Source organism: Chiloscyllium punctatum, chromosome 12 (assembly GCF_047496795.1).
Source record: "Chiloscyllium punctatum isolate Juve2018m chromosome 12, sChiPun1.3, whole genome shotgun sequence".
Taxonomy (NCBI): Eukaryota; Metazoa; Chordata; class Chondrichthyes; order Orectolobiformes; family Hemiscylliidae; genus Chiloscyllium; species Chiloscyllium punctatum.
In genome coordinates, this window is record NC_092750.1 from 63,513,289 (window position 1) to 63,534,154 (window position 20,866).

The 20,866-nt window shown below is 41.8% G+C and overlaps 1 protein-coding gene across 6 annotated transcripts in view; it reads right to left on the minus strand.

Moving 5' to 3' along the window:
* Positions 1-20,866, minus strand: part of itpr1b (inositol 1,4,5-trisphosphate receptor, type 1b) — a 521,994-nt gene continuing 501,128 nt past the window's right edge. For all 6 annotated transcript variants that reach the window (XM_072582660.1, XM_072582659.1, XM_072582663.1 and 3 more), the window contains 2 exons: positions 19,436-19,597; positions 1-827 (listed from right to left, as the gene is read on the minus strand). In XM_072582660.1, the coding sequence (XP_072438761.1) occupies positions 741-827; positions 19,436-19,597 (249 nt within the window). In that variant the 3' untranslated portion in view covers positions 1-740. The remainder of the gene's footprint in view (positions 828-19,435; positions 19,598-20,866) is intronic.

Below are 20,866 nucleotides of genomic sequence, written 5' to 3' on the forward strand. Positions count from 1 at the left end.
GCAGCTTTACGTATTTATTAAATAGCTTTTCTTATGCATCTTACAACTGTCAATACCACGCTTGACTTGTATAATATTAGTGCTTTGTGTATATTTTCTGTCATTAACACTACTCTCTTGGTCACGGACTGGTCTGCCATCTGTAAACTGAGGTACTTATACAAAACTAATCTAAGGCAGCAAATATACAAAATTTACCATTCATTCTCTCTCAGCTTCAAAGAAAATAAACAGGTGGCTATTCATTTAGCAAAAGACAATGTGGCTCTTCACAGGTAGTACATTTCAGTGCTCATCTACAAATGCAAAGTTATATAGAGTATTTGCATATTCATTAGTCATATTGCACAGTAAACTTACAAAAATAGGACATTAAATACTGGTTACACAACTATTTTTCTGTACATACAAAAACCTCTGCCCTACCCATTATCTTGACAGCCGGCTCTTCAAATGTGCTTTTTTTTTATTATACAACTCTGTTGCTTCCAAATGGAGACCTTTGAAGAACACTTGGGATTCCTTCTTTGGCAGAAATGGAAGCAGAACATGTCAATGAGTGAGACAGAACAAAGTTCCTTAGGGATCTAGGTATAAGTAGCAAGAAACCAAGACTATAAAGAAAAGTGTCATTTATTCCTATGGTGCACACAAGTAAACATTTGATGATTTATACTGGTTCAGTAGTTGGGTGAAAGATCCTGAGCCCATCTATTTTGATAGAACACGCCGTCTACTCATTAGGCCGGTTGCTGTGGGTTAATGTTCATGTGCGGAGGATGGCCAAGAAGACCGATTCGTTGCTTTTGCTTCCTTTGTTCTGTCATCTAAAAACAAAGCACACCAGACATTCCATTAAAGCGTTGCTTCTTGAGAAATTTATGTTCTCAGAAATGCAGCACATTAAAGTAGCTCGGAGAATTTGACTCAGATGGTTTACATTGGCAGATCATCTGATAATGGAACGCTCATCCAACCTCCTGACATCATTTGTCTCTGGCTAGCTCAAATGCATTACTTTTAGGGAGAGGCTTCTCTTACTTCTCGTGTGATCCACAAAACACATTAGTGTGAATAAACAGGCAAATGTTATTATTGCAAGTTATAATTGTACATTCGAGCAAGACAAATTATTATAATCTACAGAGAAAACAGCATTGCTAACAGCTGCTTAATTATAATGCATTAGCAACAAGCAGTTTACATTTTTGCAAGATTGAGAGACGTACTATTACAGGTCTGTATAACTTGAGCTTTTGTAGTACAGCAAATGCAGCTGTCCACGTTACCCCTCAGAGGGTGCCTGCTCATTAGAATGCTCTTCCTCATTCTTTAAAATAACTCATGGACCGTGTCCAAATTAGCAGGAAGTCAAAGAGGGAAGCCATTGACCCCTTTGTGAAGCTGGGGCCAAAGACTGTGCGTCTTCTTTGCATAAGAAAGTGCAGCAGGAATAGGCCATTCGACCCCTCAAGTCTACCCTACCATTCAGCAAGATCATGGTTGATCTGCTCCAGGCCTTTTCTGTGCCAGATCCTGATAGCTCTCAATTCCCTGATATTTCAAAGACCTGTGTACCTCCTCTTTAAATACTTTGTGATCTAGCCATCTCAATTCTCGAGATAAGAAAATTCCACATACTTAGTATACTTTAGGAGAAAAAAACCCTCCTTTTCATCTCAGTTTTAAATTAGGTTCTTGTTATTCTGTAACTGTGTCCTGTAGTTTGAGATTCCCCCCACTAATGCAAACATCAATATATACGCTGTTAAGCTCCCCCCCGCCACCCCCAACCCCCAGAAACTTTATTTTAATGCCACAGATAGCTTCCCTAGCATTACATATGTATGTATATGTTGGGTGGGAATGGCATTGGTAGGATTAAGTTAGAATGATTTAAGAGGAGAATCGAGCATTTTACTAAAATTTGCAAGTTCGATTCTGGTTAGAAACCGATAAAAGGAATGTAGGCTTTGTACCTGGAAGCTAAAATCAATAAACTTTTTATTGGTGATAACTAAATGCAAATTTTCTTAGTTGCTAAACTTTCACAAAGATGAACATGGGAGTTTCTGATTCTGTGTGTATATTATTGAAGTGGAATAGTCTTTAAACTCTTGTAATCTCAAACTGCTTCATCCAAATCAGGAATGCTTCCTAAAGCTACATGTCTAATCAACTACTTGGCACCCTGTCACAGAAGGTTCTCTGGATGTTATCCACCACCCTAATCATTTGCACAAATCAATTTCCCAGTTTCTGGTTGTTCACTGCCAGCTAGGACTCTTTACCATTGAGCTCTCAGCCTGACTTTGGAGTGTTAGGGAATGCAAAAAAAGAAGAGATGTGGAAAGGAACATAGTGGTACTGTCACTGGCCTAATAATCCAGAGGCCCAGGCTAATTATCTGGGGATAGGGGTTCAAATCCCACCACTAACAACTGGAGGATTTTAAATTCAAATACGTAGTACATGTAATGTATCTGGAATGGAAAGCCACCTTCAGCAATGTTAACCATAAAATCACTAATGTCCTTTAGGACATAAGCCTAACATACTGTCTACTTGTAACTCAAAACTTCAGCATGTGGTTGATACTTACCAAACCTCTGAAATCATCAGGCCCTCAAGGTAATGGGTAATAACATTGCTAGTGAAGCCCAAGTTCCATGTAAGAGTAAAAAAAGCCAAAGCTAGTTCCTATTCTACTTGTACTCAATACACATTTCCTGGCAAATTGCCAACATCCAAAATGTTCGATTGAGTAGATATGGAAAAGCTATTTCCTTTGATGGGGAATCAAAAACAAGGGAGTATAAAATTACAGTTCGGTCTTTTGAAAGCAAATCAAGAAGCAACCTATCTACATTGTAGAAAACAGAAACAGTTCTCTGCTGTGCAATGGTTTCAAGGGGTATAGAGTATAAGCTGGTAAATAGAAGCGGAGGTGCAGACCTGCCATGACCTAACTGAATGGTAGAAGAGACAAGAGGCAGAATGGTCCACTCATGTTCCAAGATGGAAACATTTAAATAGTAGCCACATAATGGGAGAGTGAGAGTGATGTCATATTGCTTGCTATGTCATTTCATAGAGATTCCCCTCCAACCAGAACCTGTCCCAAACACAAGCTACGCTACTGGAGATTGAAAGAGATCATCATTTAGATTGAAAGATCTATAAAACTCAGCCACAAACCTTTTACAATCTCGGATAACTAAATTAGTTTAGTCATTTGGTGAAACTGGACTGGACTTTTGAGGACAGAGGCTTTTTGTGACAACTGCATTATTACTGCTGATGTTTATCCGTCAAGTGATAAAATTAAAATAGATGCGTTGATCTTAATCTCATTGTCTCTGTGTGGGAACTTTGTGAACAAAATTGTCCACTGGGCTTCCTATGTTATGTGACCACACCTCAAAAGTATTTCATAGGCTATATTAGCACTCTGAGACATCTTGGGATCATGCATAGTGTCTAAATACAGGTTAGTTCATTTAATTGTGAATACAATCTTCCTCTTCTGATTCTCAGGAAGCACCATGTGTTGGGCTCTATCAGTGTTCCTGATATTTACCTGTGCCATTTGAAGGGTCAAATTCAGTTTATCAGCCAAGATCAATTTCGGCATCCAGTGAACAGCCTGATTAACAATAGGGTGTTGGGTGTATTAAGAGAGAAATAGAGCAAGTTTTCTAGACCCAATGATTTAAGATTGCATTGTACAAACTAATTACTCATGGCTTGTTAACAAAGGAAACAAACTGTCTATAATGATGTATGTCCTTTACACGATCAGGCACACAGTGCCTTAGTATAAATATCAACAAAACAATTTTTCCTTTCAAAGAATGTTGATAATAAAAAAAAGTTAGCATTATAATCTCCTGATCCAAAAAAAATGCGTATAATTTCTGACGAGAACTTCAAAACATGGCACATTGATTGTCCCAGCCACCATTCAAAAAATCTTCGGCACATGAACCTTTGGGAAGTGAAGCGTGGAGATGGATAGAAGAGGATTAGATGAGAGTTAAGGCAAAATTTTACTGCTAATTTCAGGGCCCAACATCAGGGCGAATATTGGGGCTCAGAGCCCAAACTGCCAACAACAGAGCTGGGTCAAACGTGATATCTCAATTTGCTGTCTTCAAACTCAGCCTTGCTCCTGGCCTACCCAGAGAGCTACCAATCCTGGATCATCTGTACAGCCCCCAGGAAGAAATGGCGATATAGAGGCTTCAGAAAGACATCAACCTGATGGGTCAAAACAGCAGGCTCCTTCAAAACATCTTCATTGACCCATGGCCCCTCTCTGGGCCTCCACTACCTTCCACTACCACTGCCCATCCCAAGGCTGCTCCAAGAAACTGAAAGGATGGCAGTTCCTACCATCAGCAGAATGCCAGTGGTCCTCTGATTGGAGTCCTTCAGAGGCAACCTGCCCCTTTTCAGGGTGTAGCTAATCTATACCCCAGCCCATCACTGGGGGGACTTCTCAATTGGCAGCACAGCAATGGGAAGCCATCCAGATGGGAGGCCCTGCCCTTTTATCAGCCCTTTCCTTGACTACCACCACCTCAGGGCCAAACAAATTCAGTCCCATCTGTTAGGGAGAAACGGTCTGGTGCAAAATTGTAAAACACAACCAAATCTTTTCCTATTTGCTTATCCTCTAAAACACCTTAAAACCTTAGCATAATCCCTCACGAGGTTAATTTCAAATTGAATAACACTCTTGTGAAGTGCTTTGACATGTTTTACTGTTCTTGTACTTTGCTATAAAGACAAGTCACCATGTTGTTGCTGTGACCAAGTACCCTTCACGAAGCACGAGGCCGATAGGTTATACCTTGAACTGATTTTCCCATCTGTGAACCAGTCAGAAATGTGATTGAAACAGTGAGCACAGAAGGTAAATGAGGGTTGAAGGTTAGAATTATGTGATGACCACGTCATGCATCATATCCAATGAAGTGGGAGAAAGATTTTCTAAAAGTCAACTGGAGTTTCAAAACCTGTAGTTTGTAGTGAAAATGTGTGTTGTTTGATGCAGTGGTTAGAAGAGTCGTACTGTTCTAGGAAATACACCTGACCTGTAGGGGTATGCTTGTCTGGACACTTTTGCTTTTTTAAATCGTTCTTAGAAAAACAAAAGATCTTGTCACACTATTGGCAGCTCAGGTGTAATTGATAGGACAAGGAAGGAAGGTAGTCGTCAAATATGAAGGTTAATACGATAGGGCTCGACTCAACAAATTTACATGAAGACTAGTTTCCAGCTACATTAGCTCTTCAAAGCCAGTAAAGCATAATCAATTCAGCAGGTTGCACGGATAAAAATGGCATAATGGCCAAGCTCTCTCTCATTTTGGTTTAGCTGCGTTTGGTACTTTTCATATAGGAATAAAATGGTTTGGAAACTCATGAGAAATACATGGACTCATTCTTTTTCCTTGTAAATCTCTCTCAGCATTACTCTAGTGCTCACAATCTATCCTTCCCACAGGGACAGAACAGGTCCAGGAACCAAAACGTCTTCATCCAGTAAAGAGGTGGCAAATCGCTACTGCCGATACCTCTATCAATCTTCCAAATAAAGTGGGACTGCTAGAATAAAGTCAATTAGCTCAAGGAATCTCTCTGAAGTTTAGAAACTTGAATGTAAGAATTGAATGCTTGGGACAAAGAAGCACAATTGTTTGAAGATCTTGTGTGAGTTTCTTAAAGCCTCTCAGAATCAGACTATGTGAATCCTTAATCTTGGATGAACCATGTTATAAATCCTTCTTGAAATGACTGGATGAAGCAACCTCACTATACATAGTGTGGACACGAGTATTAAATCTCTGCCGAATCTTAAACAATATTTCTGATTGACAATTAAGAAGACAAACTTATCTTTGAAGTTGTCTCTGTTTGAGGAATTGTCAATGAGCTAATGACTCTGACTGAGGAAGGCCTTTAATGTTGGCAATTTCCACAGAACAAAGAAGTTATGAAAACTTTGAAAGAACATGATTATGTCAATCTGTATTTCAGCATTTAACATCTTTTGCCTTCTCGGAAATCTGGATGTGGAAGTGTACAACCCAATGGCTTGTTGAAAGGTTTTCAACGTAGCGTTATTTTGAAGTCAGTGTGATAACGAACCTGCCACCAAAGTGGAAATCTATTCCCTATAACATTGAGCTAAATGCATCTAGCTAGTGTTGGCTGCCTGAAAATAAATGCTAACTTGTCTCGAAATTTCAGGATATGACCTTGAAATTCTGAAAAGGAACATTTAGCATTTGGGTCTGATGCAAACCCTTGCCAAGTTGGATTCCTTGAGCAGTAGTCTGTAGAACTGTCAGTAATTTTCTTTAGATTCTGTGAAAAATAGAATTTTGTCTCTTCGTATCAGATAAAACATTAAAATCATGGCACTACTTTGGGAAAATCCCATATACATGGGCTGGACAAAGTCCTCATTTTAAAGCAAAAAACAGAAAGACCTGCATTTAGATAATGCCCTTCACAATCTCAGGATGTCCCAAAATGCTCAACAGTCACTTCCAGGTTCAATAATGAAGGAGTCCCGTCATGAAGCAAATTTTTATGGCCAAGGAAACCGAGTTGAACAACGCAGTTTGTGCACTGATCCCTGGGCCGGAACAGCGTTGACTGGAGTTTCATTCAACAAGGAGCTTGTAGCTCTGGTAGAAGAGTAACGTCCATGACTATTGGCGCAATAACTCAAGTTTCAGTGAATGCCAAGATCGACAGGAAATTTTGTTGTGAGGAGGATGCAAGCAGAATGCCAATGGGCATAAATAGCTTTAACGAGTGAGCAAAACTAGCAGTTGGATCATAATGTGGGATAATGTGTATTTTCCTCACTTTGGCAGGAAGAATTTTTAAAGAAGTATTACTTAAATGGAGAATGACTGCAGAATTCTAGATGCAAAAGCACCTGGTGCATGCATTAGGAAAAATTTGTAAGCTGCAAGTGTGTTGTGTTTGTTCTTAGGTATTTTCTGGGACCATAAACTGTTAAAGAGGCAGATATGATTTTAGCAGTGTGATGTGGTCGAAGTGTTGGATGTGGGAGATCAAAGTGCATTTTAATGTTCTTGGAGGCTACATCTGCAGGAAGCATGTTTAGCTACAAGTCCTACTGGACCACTAGCGGTTAGAGGCAATGAGGAATTTACTGGAACCAGGGGATGTGATGGATGGCAGTTTCAGGAAAGGAGAAAAGCCACAGATACAGTCAGGTAGATGGGTTACCTCCAGGAAAGGTAGGCAGAAAGTGCAGGAGTCTCCTGTGGCTATCCCAGTCTCAAAAAGGCACCCTGTTTTGAAAAACGTAGGGGGTGATGGCCTCTCAGGGGAATATAGTACTGACAGCCAGGTTTCTGGTACCTTTACTGGCTCTTCTGTAAATTGGGGGATGTCAGGTTTCAAGCGATTGATGATGATTGTGTTTCTGATGAGAGAGTCCACTAACAGATATTTCTGTGGCTGTCAGCAAGACATCAGAATGGTATGTTGCCTCCCTGATGCCAGGATCAAGGATGTCTTGGAGAGGGGGCAGAATATTTTGAAAGGGGAAAGTGATCAGCAGAAATTTGTTGTACATGTTGGTATCAACAACTTAAGTCGAGAAAGGAACAAGGTTCTGCAGAGAAAATATAGGAAATTAGGCAGGAGATTAAAAAGTAGGTCCTTGAGGGTAGTAACACCAGGATTACTCTTGGTGCATGTGCTAGTGAGAGGAGGAATAGGAAGAGAGAGCAGATGAATGTGTGGCCAAGGAGCTAGTGTGAGGGGGAAGAATTGACATTGTTGGACCATTGGGATTTAGTTTGAGGTAGAAGTGATCGGTAGAAGGTCAAGTTGCTCCTGAATTGGAAGCAGATGAATTTCCTGGCAGGGAGACTTGCTAGGGCCACTTGGGAGGCTCTCAATGAGTTGACTGGACCCAAAGAGATCGTGAGAAAAGGGATAAGCATGAGACTAGTACACTAGGTAAGAGGAATAAGTCAAATACTCAGGCAGGCAACAGCAAGGCAGAGAATGAAGCATGACTGAAAAATTAAACTGCATTTATTTCAATGCAAGGGCAAAGGCAGATAAACATGAGTGTGGGATATTATAGCTATTACAAAAATGTGGTTCAAGGAGGTCTGGCAGCTTAAATGCCCTGAAGTATAATGCAACAGGAAGGGGAGGAGGGTGGGAGAAGCAGTACAGGCTTTGGTTAAGGATAACCTGACGATTATACCGAGGGAGGATATTTCTGGGATAACATCCAATGAAGTTATATGGATGCAACTGAGAAATAAGATTTCAATCCAATTTTAATTTAAATAAATGAGGCATTCAATTTTGGTGAGGCAAATAGGCAGGACCTACACAGTTAATGGTAGGCCCCTGAGGAGTGTTGCTAAACAAAGACATTAGGGTGCAGGTGCATAGTCCCTTGAAAATGGAGTCGTAGGTAGGCTGGGTGATGGAAGCAGAATTTGGTACTCTTGCCTTCATTGGTCAGTGCACTGAATGCAGAAGCTGGGACATCACATGGTTGTCCCAGTACAGGACATCAGTTAGACCACTTTTAGAATATTGCATTTAATTCTAGTTTCCCTGCTATAGGAAAGTTGTTAAACTTGAGGGTTCAGAAAAATACTTACAAAGGACGTTACTGAGACTGGAGGGTTTGAACGAAACAGAGGTTGAATAGGTTGGGTCTATTACATCCTGGGGAGTGTTGCTGAACAAAAAGACTTTTGAGTTCTTTCTAGAATAGGCTGGGGCTTTTTGCCCTGGAGTGACAGAGTCTAAGGGGTGACCTTATATAGGTTTACAAAGTCATGGCTAGTCTGAATAACCAAGGTCTTTGTCCCAGAATAGGGGAGTCCAAAACCAGAGGACAGGGGTTTAAAACTAAGAGTGGAAAGATTTAAAATGGACCTGAGGGGCAACTTTTCATGCAGAAGGTGGTGGGTGTATGGCATGAGCTGCCAGAGGAAGTGGTGGAGGCTGGTACAATTACAGCAATTAAAAAAGGGATCTGGATGGCTACATGCATAAGAGGGATATGGGCCAAATACTGGCAACCCTAGATCAGTTTAGGAGATCTGGTCAGTACACACAAGTTGGACGGAAGAGTCTGTTTCTGTGCTGTATAACACTCTTACTCCCTGAGTCATTAAGGCAGCCAATGGAATGCAAATCCAGAACAAGGAGACACTGCATAAAACGAGAGGGTACTTTTTCAGGACAGATGAGGAGAATCTCCAGACTCTGGAACTCGGCCTTAGAAGGCAGTAGAGGTGAGGTCATTGAATATTTTTTTTTAAAGGAGCTAGCTAGATTCACAGTAGGCAAGGTTATCAAAAGTTACAGGGATGTAGTGTGGAATCATGGAATCCCTACAGTGTGGAAACAGGCCATTAGGCCCAACAAGTCCACACTGACCCTCTGACGAGTATCCCAAACAGACCCATTCCCCTACCCTATTACTCTACTAAACCACCTAATCTCCACATCCCTGAACACTATAGGCAATTTAGCATGGCTAATTCACCTAATCTGCACATCTATGGACTGTGGGAGGGAATCGGAGCAAACCCACAAAGACACTGGGAGAATGTGCAAACTCTGCACAGGCAGTTGCCCAAGACTAGAATCAAACCTGGGTACCTGGTGCTTGAGGAAACAGTGCTAATCACTGAGCCATTGTAGGACTCAAAACATAAGCAGATCAGCCATGATCTTATTGAAAGGCAGAGCAGGCGTGAGGGGTTGAATGGCTTATTCCTGCTCTTAATTTGCATGGTCGCATCAGAAGCAAATTGACAATTTGCTAAAATGTCCTAAGTGCAAAATGCTTACTACAGTGCAACTAGCTGTCACTGCCCACAACGGTAACAAATACTAATCTGAACTAAGTATCAGTCAATACAAGGAGACAGCCACCAGTGACAAATCATAGAGATGTTTGCTGTTCTGGGAATGGATATGAAATTAAGTTGATAATTGTAAAGCTTTGCCACAAGTAATGAGTGTATCAAGAGATAACCAATGCTATTTCTCTCAACTTCATGGCTGAATGCAGAGCATGACTCAATGGCCATTATCCTTTTGAATCGCTTTGTTATATGTCCTCAACTCACCCAGGCACATTTATCTGATGTGGAGTTCTGGAACACACGGATTCTGTCTCCAAAGAAAGGCCATGTCGAGTGGTATAGGTTGTAGATTAATGAAAGTAGTTGTGAATGGCCTGAACACTGTAGAATTGCCAGACTGCCACTCACCATATCTCTCAATAAAAGGGAAGTTCAGAGCACGGCAGCGAAATGGCATTGCCACCAATACTGTCTCAAGAATGTTCTTTGGTAAAAGACGATCACCTTCCTGTTTTAGGATCAATGAGTGATAAGTATACCTTTGACTAGTTCAGATAGAGTCATAGAGATGTATAGCATGGAAACACCCTTCGGTCCAACCCGTCCTCTTTGAGGTCTTTTCGATTCCTTCAGCAGGGTGGGGAATAGGACTTTAAAGGAGGGAGAATATGTTTAACAAGATTTCCAAAAAACAATATGAATTGATGAAGGAACCCATGACATAATTCTATATATAGAAATTAATCGAGGTCCAGATGAGATTTACTATCATGTAACCATTTGCCAATCTATCAAACACAAGGTCTTATGGGAATTGCATATCATGCCTCATCTAGGTACACAGGCAGATCTGCTGGCATGGTGTCTTACAGGAGCACCTGACGAGCATCAGAAAACTGGGTCTCTTCTCAGTGAGGACTCTGACAGAAAACGACGGTACAATAACATGGGTGTATTCCTACACCTCTTTGCTTCACTGGAAGGATTTGCTTTTTAAAAAAAGTCCAATGCAAATTGTACTCAATTCCTGGACTGAATCTGGAACAGACTTGCTTATGGCAACCTTATTCATGCACTCTTGTCAAAACCAAGTCCCAACTATCTTCTCATTTGTATTTTTCATTTGCCGGTTATATGTTCTTGTCTCTGCGAAAACAGATGAAGCGTAGGGAAGTTTAAGGTCCAGTTTCTTTTCACCCAGCCCAGTTTAACCTCGCCCACTTCCAGCCTGCAGATGGCCATGAGGGACAAACTATAGCCCGCACCTTGATTACTCCAAATATGGCCAAGAGGACTGACCGACTCAGGAATGAGCATTGATGTGGAATATAAATAAATTTATTTAAATTTCACATTTTGGAGATGATGGAGGTTATTGATGTCTAACTAAATTGAAGATCTTTCATATCTGGGGCTGAGAGACAATTCTATCGCGTTGACACTAAGTTGAATATCTATGATGGAGCATGCGTCAGAAAATAAATGTTAACCCATGTCTCTGATTGAGATTCTACACAACCAACTCTGCACAATTCCATCATTCTTTTCATCCAAAACTGAAAGCATAAACAACATGGTCTAAGATTTCACACTCGTGGTGGTGATGTTGCTGCAAAGGACAATATTTTCCTTCTGCATCAGAACAAAAGCTCCTCCTACATTTCCGCACGGACCTGATTTACTGGAACTGTCGACCTGCTGGGTCTCACTTATTTCCAGCGACATTCAGAGAGAGGGTGAGAAATTTTTTTTTGTTGAAAAAGCTAACCTTTCTCTGTGCCATGTTACTATTTGAAAAAAATACCCCAAGCTCGATTCATCTCATTAGTTTTGCAATCTGTCACCGTTTCCGATGATCTGACCATAGCAATCATGGAGCTCCCATCATGTTCAAAATTACTTACTCAAAGAGTACACCTATATGACAGGGCAGAACATTCCTGAAGGATCACCTTTGTCTGTAGGCATACATGACTCGTCCACATCAATATCCCTCCACTACTACTCTCAACTACTCTTTGCTCAACTCCCCCAGCTTGGAGAGGGAGCAATCCCATCAGCTTGAGAGTTAAGGAGTTGGCTACCCACCAACCAGAGATAGATCACATGTTAGCAGCTGTAACAAAAGGGCCCCTCTTGCAAAAGTGCAGGAAAGTTCAATTCTGAGGGAAAACAAAATCCAACTCAACAACTAACTCCTAGATGCACTGCAAGCAGAACCAACCTGACTGGAAATCAGGAAGAACAACAAAGAGTTCATGATCCTTCTCCTTGCCTTCCTGTGACCCCGATGCTGACAGAATGTAAAGACAGGTGAGTTCAGGAGGTGTTATCTTTTCTGTAGCCTTCACTTCACAGGACTGTGGACTGTTAAAAGCATTTGTAGCCATCGCATCCAGCCAGACAACAGACAAAATGATGATTTAAATTCATGAGACAGATTGGGTAGGAGACCCTGAGTTTCAGGTTTCACGTTCAAGGCTGAAGCTTACTGTAAATGCCATTTTATTTTCAGTTCTTGCAGGTTGAGAGATGAGTCACATCCACCTTTAAGGTTGTTGTCTGAATCACCGATACACACAAGCTGCCACACTTTTTTATTTATGAACGCCTTTCTTGCCACAGATTGTGTGTTACAGATTCTGCTGTCATCAGTTTCTTCAAATTAAAAGGAGCAGAGGGGATGGGTAGGAATGATGGAACACACCATGCTACAGAGCAGTCAGCATTGGCTGCTGCACTTACATGGTGGCTGTAGGAGCTTACCTGGACAACCTGAAATGGGAGGGAAAGGTGTGCACCAAACCCAGGTCCTGTTACACTCCTGGGGCCAATCTCACACTGAAGCAGGTTGTTTTCTGATCTTATCTTGGACTGTGAGCCTATTGCAAGGACTTAAAAACGAAAGACTCAAATGAACGCAGGAACCTCAAACAGAAAAGAGCAACAGCAAGTCTTTTGGTCCTCCCAGCCTATTCAGCATAATCCTGGCTGATCATCTCTCTCAATACCTTGTGCCTGCTTCCTCCCAATCGCTTCAGCCTGATCAACCAAATCTGACACCTTCTTAAAAACATTTGACGTTGTGGCAGAGAATTCAACAGACTCACCACTCTCTGGGTGAAAAAAACCTTCCCTCATCTCAGTTCTAAATGGCCTATCCTGTGCTCTCAGAGTGTGATCCCTGATTCAGACCATCCTTCCCACATTGACTGGTCTCGTCCTGCCTCAGTCGTAGTATCATCAAATCCCTACATTGTGGAGAGAGGCCATTCAGCTCAAATAGTCTGCATCGACCCACTGAAGAGGACTCCAGCACCCCCCAACCCTATCCCTGTAACCCCATATTGACCACAGTTGACCCACTTAGCCTGTACATCCCTGGACACTATGGGCAATTTAGCATGGCCAACCCACCTAACCTGCACATCCTAGGACACTATGGGCAAATTGACATGGCCAAGCCACCTAACCTGCACATCCCCAGACACTACAGGCAATTTAGCATGGCCAATCCATCCTAACCTGAACATTTTTGAACTGTGGGGAGGAGAAAGAAACAGAAGCCACACAGACATGGAGGGAACATGCAAACTCCACACAGTCACCCAAGGGTGGAATTGAACCTGGGTCCCTGGCACTGTAAGATAGCAGTGCTAACCATTGAGTCACCATGCCAGACTTGTTAGAAATTTAGAGGCTTCTAGGAGATCCCCCTCATTTTTCTAAAATACAGTAAATATAGTCTTAACTGATCGAGTATCTCTTCATGCTTTAGTCCAGGCATCCCAGGAATAGGTTTGGTAAATGTTCATTGCACTCCCTCCATATCCTTCCTGGGATAGGGAGGTCAAAACCATAAACCATATTCCAGGTGTAGTCTCATTAGGACGCTATGTGCAGGAAGACATTCCTGCTCCTGGACTTGGATCCCCTCAATATAAAGGCCAACATACTGCTTGCTGTCCTCTCCACCTGTTGTACCTGCAACCTTACTTTCAGTGACTGGTGTACAAGGGCATCCAGGTCTTGTTAACCTTCACTTTTCCAATCTAACACCATTCAGATAATTATCTGCCTTCCTGTTTGTTTTTGTTACCAAAGTGGATAACCACACATTTATCCACATTACAGTTCAGCTGCCATGCATTTGCTAACTCATGCAACTTGCTCTAAGCAGACTAAAGCATCTCTGCATTCACCCCAGCTCACCCTCCCACCCACATTTGTGTTGTCTACAAATGTGGAGACACTACATTTAATTCTCATCTACATTAATGTGAATAGTTGGAGTCTAACCGCCGATCCCTGTGGTATCCCATTAGTCACTGTCTGCCTCTCAGAATAAGGCTCGTTTATTCCTACTATTTCCTGTATACCAACCAGTTCAGTCAATGTCAACAATCCCCATACACTTTAATTCTAAACACTAATGATGTACGTGGAGCTGAAATGCAGAGCAAATCGTTCCTTGGGTTCTCTGTATCATAAAATTCTCTGAATGTGAATTTGCGCTCTTCCAATTTACAACATACAGTATAGGATTTTCTTTTCCATCAATGAGCTGCTGCCAATTTGATATTGCCCAAGTCCACTTGCATTCCCTTCCAGAGTTCAGTGCCTGGCACTGAATCATGGAACATCACCAGCAATCAGCAAGTTAAACATATTCCCCTTACAGCCAGCACACACCTTGCACATATGGCCTTTAGAAAAATAACTCAAAGGAACAAAAATGTGGTTCTTTTTGGTTGGTAATTTTCTCAAAAAATCGCTAGCTATTTTCTCTGTCTGTCCCATCTGAAAGTGACATTTGTCGGAGTGACTGAAATCCAATCAAGTCGGTGCCTCAGTGTTCGGTGACACTTGCAATCCACATTTTTTCTGGGGGAAATGTTTTTAGTACATTGCAGAAGGCATTTCAGGTGGGAAGCGCCCTTGTAGGTGGTGAAAAGGAGCACATCATGGACTAACAGAATTTGCCACTTGTGTATGACACCTGAAGTTGGACTTGCTAAGTAGGTGAGTGGGACTGCATGTTTCTGTACTTGTGCAAGGAAGATCTTGGGTTTTAATTACATGCAAGGACAGGTGGTCTTGTCCAGTCCAGTCCCACATTATAATTAAAAGGTTACACTGGAGAGCCCACGGGTGCCTGCTACAGTGTTGAAAGCTGATATCCTTCGGAGGTAATGAGTGCCAACTGAGGGAAGACCACAAGGACTTCATACAAGAATATCCTTGAAGTAAAATAAAAATACACCAAGAAGCTGTGTCAGTTGGCAGAGTCTGGTATTCAGGCAGCCTACTATGCTGCACAATCGTTCCAAATTTAAAAACAGCTCCCATGCCAGTCTAAACCTCATGAAATCTGTCTGGTGTTTGTTTTAAACCATCTTGCCCAATTCTACAGCCCTGTTCGCATTCCACACTGTTTAGCATTCCTCTTTGTTTCAGAAAAGGATCTCAAAATGATTCAAAATAACCAATGAACTATTTCAAAAAGGAATTACAATTTATAATAGGCAAGCTGCATGTTAAGTATGTTTCAAATCTAACTTCTGACTATATATTTTTAAAATCATTTCACAAGATGTCAGCATTTTTGGCTGGGCCAGCATTTGTTCCCCGAACCGAACTGCCACTGAGAGGGTGTTGTGGAGTTACTTTCCTGAATGACTAGAGTCTACCTGGTGCAGGCTTTGGGAAGGGAGTGCCAGGAGTTTGATCCAGTGATAGTGAAGGAACGGACACATAGTTCCATGCCTAGATGGAGCATGGCTTGGAGGGGATCTTGCTGATACTGGTGATCCCAATGCCTCTGCTGTCATGGTTACCCTAATTAGTGGTGGTGGTTGAGAGTTTGGAAGAGGCTTAGTGAATCCCTGCAGTGGCCGTTCCACAGGGTTCACACTGTTGCCCAGTGTGTGGAGGTGCTGGAGGAGGGAGTGAATGTTCAAGATGGTGTGTTAAACAAGTGAGCTGCCTCACCCTGGATGAAGCCCATCTTTGGGCTGAACTATCCAGGCCTGTGTAGATTACTTCATCATACCCTTAAAAGGTATGCCTTGTGAATAGGCATTAGGTAGACAGGGAATGAACTACACTCAGCCTCAGAACTTTTCTCATAGCCAATTTAAACTGCTGATCCAATTTGGATCCTGGATTATAGTCAGTCCCAGGATGCTGATAACTGTGGATACAGCAAAAGGGAGGCAGCAACTGTTTGGCACATGCCTGCATGGCATCAATTTATGAGCTCAACCTGTGCCCTTTTGCAACCACTGTTTTCAGCGGTTGATGCAATCTTTAATTAACTCATTCACAACACTCTTCAAGACTTTGAGAAGACTGGTCGTTAACCAGCTCGATTCCAATCCAAGCATCCTGCATGAGAAATTGGCCAAGGTTGAGGCCATATTTTGGGGTTTTGAGAGTCCTTGATTTGACAAAATAATTATCACAATGTTATTTTGGTGCAATAGTTAAAGCAGGTAGAGCTAATGCAGGTAGAGTTAACGTCTGGTTGAGATAACACAGCTCCAGTGTGATTCAGCTCCCAATGCAGCTGATATTGAGCTGAAGCTATTAAAAGGACTGAACAGACAAGTTGCTGGCAAATTTCTTCTGGCTATTGTTACAAATGTACATATTTTTGGTGCTTTCTGTGTTTCATGAAGCTCCAGGGAGTGTTGCGATAAAAGTCAAAGAACTTATTAGCTGGCGGAACAAGCTGCTCAAAGATGGAGAGACCAAAACCAACCCTGTGCATTGAATCAGAGAGGGAACAACAACAACTGTGCCTCAATAATGGCATCCACACTGAATACTGCTAACTAGAGTTCCAGAGCTGGGCAAGGATGGCACTGCCTGTGGCTGCAAAGACGACCATGGACCTCAGTCGGTGCTTGCAGATATGAGCGATGTCTCTTGGTTTGCTTTTCACTGACCAACAATAGAAGTCACTGAGGCTACAGATTCAAAGAAAGTAGATGAATTTCATGCTCACTTGAGTTAAACAAGTGTAACACGCATAAGGCGTTTCTAGACTGTGGGCTGACTCAATGAACTGGCCTTCAGAAGTCAAACGGAGAGAGTTTTAAGCACACAACATAATCTTGTTGTGACCACCATTGCATTAGGAGAAGCACTGAATGCACAGCAAGCATGTGGAGCTTTTAAAGTACTGTATGTTGCTATCTGTACCACTATCATTACATAGCACCCTCAATGCAACATTGTAGGGCTTAGGAGGCACAAACAACAGCTCTGTTTGAAAGTTTAATAGCGGACAGTACACAATGAAAGTAAAATTACTTTTAGGGAAGTTTGTCTGGGTGAAAAATAAAAGGAACTTGTCTGCAGGTTTGTCCTGTTAATCATCACATGAAATAGAGTTTGTCTTGGTTTTGTCTGGATTTTGAAGCAGGTGAATGAAACAACCAATTTATTTTTAGCTCCACAAAGACTGACACTTTGATGATACTTCCTCTTTCCTCTCAAATGAATTTTGTTGTGTACGTACATTTTTAACAAATAAAAAAATGGTGAGGAAAACTGAGCAGAGTTACCACAACAGAAATGATTTATAAAGGAAGTTATCTCCAGATCAGAGATCAGAGGAGCACCAGCATTGAACTGAGGTGAACAGATACCAGACCTCAGTGCGAAAGGCCCTCAATCTGCTGAAATTTCAGTTGGGTGTCTTTGGCTGAGCACTTCTTGTGGAAAGCACTTTCAGCCCTTACTGGTTTCACTGTGTCTCTTTATTCAGAATCAGAAGGTCATCATAGTTCAAGTCCCACATTGCAGGATGTGAGCACATTGAGGTTTCTGGGTCAATGCATATGGTAATGAAAGAGATGCCATCTTTGCCTGGGATGTTAACCCAAGGCCACACTTACGCATTTTGGCAGTTGAGCAGGACCCCAAAAGGACTACAGTAGCTGAAGGGTTCCTTGCTATCCTGGTCAAGACTTGCCCCTGACTTGAGACACTTCTCTCACGTGTGGCTTGAAGGGGAACAACATCACTGCCTCAGGCTGCCCCCTCACCCTGACTTGGAAATATTTCTCGCCGTTCCTTTACAGGATATACAGTAAAGGGGACAAAAGTGGAAGGTTCAGCCCTTGCACATTGTCACACAAAAACTAGACCTTCAAAGCCAGATAGCTCATGTTGGAAAGCTGCAGCTCAGCATTTCATCTTCCATCTCTACAGCTAGCATATTATTGATTTCTTGGTTAATTCAATGAGGACCAGATGAGGCAACTCAACTGGGGGCGGTCCTTCTTTGTCTTAAGGCAAAGTGAGAGAACAAGCAAGCATGAGAAGAGAGGGGGAGAGAGGGAAGGAGGGTGGGGGAAGAGAGAGAGAGAGAGAGAGAGAGAGAGAGAGAGAGAGAGACACACACACACAGACAGAAAGGAGAAAGAGCCAGAGAGCAGGAGAGAGAGAGCGAGCAAGAGAGAAAGCAGAAGAGAGAGAGAAAGCACGAGAGAGCGAGGGAAAGCATGATAGAGAGACAGAGAGAGAAAAACACGAGAAACACAAGAGGGAATGAGTGTGTGTGAGAGAGAGAGACAGAGACAGGGAGGGACAGAGAGAGAGAGAGAGAGAGAGAGAGAGAGAGAGAGAGAGAGAGAGAGAGAGAGAGAGAGAGAGAGAAGTTTAATATCCTACTCAATAGTGTTGTTGGAATCAAGGAGGTTGCGAGGTTGATCACAGATGATCCTAAGCCATGGAAGATTAGAGGTTCAGTCAACGAATTGCTGCCTGAATAGCTGCTGTCGCAGTGAGAACCCACCATACTAAGACAATATTCAGTTTTCAATTTTCCAATTAGGACACTATGGCTAGAAGAGGACAATGAATTTCAAGGAGAAAGATTTTGGAACCATGTCAATGATAACATTTTCTAAACTAATAGCTTGACCAGGAGATGGGTGGGGATGAACTGCAGTAATCTGGAGATACTTGAAAACTTGGTTTCATACCTTTTAGAGCAGAGAAGGTTAAGGGGAGATTCAACAAAGGCGTTTAACATCATGAAGGGACTTTACCAAGCAAGGAAGGGGAAATTCTTGTTGCTGGTAAGGAGGTTTACACCTCGAGGACACAACTTTAAAGGCCATTAGCAAAAAACAGAAACCAATGAGATGGGAAAATAGAAAGGGTAATGCAAGGTCATCTTCATAAGGGAACTAGATAAAGACATGAAATCATTTTGTCGGGGTGGAGATGAAGAGGTGGGGAGTGGAACAGTTTGATAGCTTAAATAAACTAGCACTGGCAGATGGACAAAACCCTCTCTGTGTGATCTAAGATTCATTTGTCTAGTACAGAAATGGCAACTGTAACGACAAGCAAATAAACCAATAAACAATTTACAATCCATTCAATCGCTCACTGGAGACGGAGGTTTCCAATAGGTCTCAACGGCATCCCTTTAGCATCACCTGTATCATGAGGTTGGTTGGTGTATTACTTACTGAGAACGTACACTTGGTAACACAAGGCACTGTCTTTCTTACCTGCTCTTTTAACTCCGACAGTTGGCCAGATAAGTTGGTGACCAACTTCATCGTGGACTCCAGCTTTTCCTGTAGATTTCGCAACTCATTTTGCTCTCCTTCAGCATCACTGCTAACCAATGACATGGCACGCATACGTGGAAACCAGTCCAGGTTCCGCTCCTGAAATGGAAAGAAGCCACAGTCAACCTGCCTGGTTTAAAATTTAAAACTAACCTTGGCTGTCAACTGTCATTCAGCATCACAAGAGGCATTCACCATGGTTACATCTCGAGCAGATGACACTTGTTAACCAATCAACTGCTCTCCTCTCGTGAAGTATAAATGTTGGTTTTCCCTTGAATTTGTATTATTGAAAACTGTCCTGAGTGTGCAAGATCAAAATCTTTGACAAAAAATGTCTTTGTTTACAGTCATACTGACTGTTTTATGTTCATTAAGGGTCAATTGGTTAAGTCCTGTATATGTAACAAGGAACAAGTAAAACTCAATCTGGTTCAGGTTGTGACGCGAGAGCCAGGATAGAATTCGGATTAGAAAAGCATACAACCGGACTCTGTCATACCAACATTTAACCCCTGACGATTTACCTTTATTAGCTGTTCCTAAGTCAAAGATCAAATACTAAGCAGTTTGTATTTCAAAATATGAATTGGATTACTGTTTGTTTAAACAAATGGCTGAATCTAAATATAAAGTCTCGACAGAGAAAGTTTTCCTTGTAAGTTTATGACCTGCAAGAGAACAAAGTGTGTACTCAGATTACTTCTTTATCAATAAGAAAGCAGAAACAATCTTGGCATTTTCACCAGCGTTTAAAACATACAAGTTCTTTTTGTCTCCAGAACTGGAGCCTAGTGTGGAACCAGGTGGAAACTTTTGCAAATTTTTAACTTCCATGGATAAAATTCATTAAAAGTATATTTTAGTAAACTACTCAGGAAACTTGGTCTGACTTTGACAAATGTGGAAAGAGATGGTCCCATTGAAGAATTCATGATGGAATACAGTAGGTCTTGAGCAAGACCACAGAAATTCCAGATGGAAATTCTCCGCTCTCGGTCGGCATTTAAGTCATAATTGGCACAGCTTAATAAAAAAAAAGTTAGATAGACAATTTTGACGAGAGTTAAACATGTGGACAACGACATTGCCAGAACAAATGTCGGAAGCAGTGAAAACGTTCCTCGGTTAGCATTTCTTTCAGACGGTCACGCAACGAGTAATTTGGCAAAATGCAACGTTAAGGGCCATTGAGGCCATCTAGACACAGGGAGTAAACAACAACATGAAAGGAGAACGAAGAGAAATTAAGTGACAAAGTCTGCAAACAATTCTGAGGCGGCAAAGAAAATTGTAGATTTACAAGAAAAGGCTGAACCTCAGAAATGTCATGTGTATGGTCAATCACTGCTTTAGGTGCGATTTATT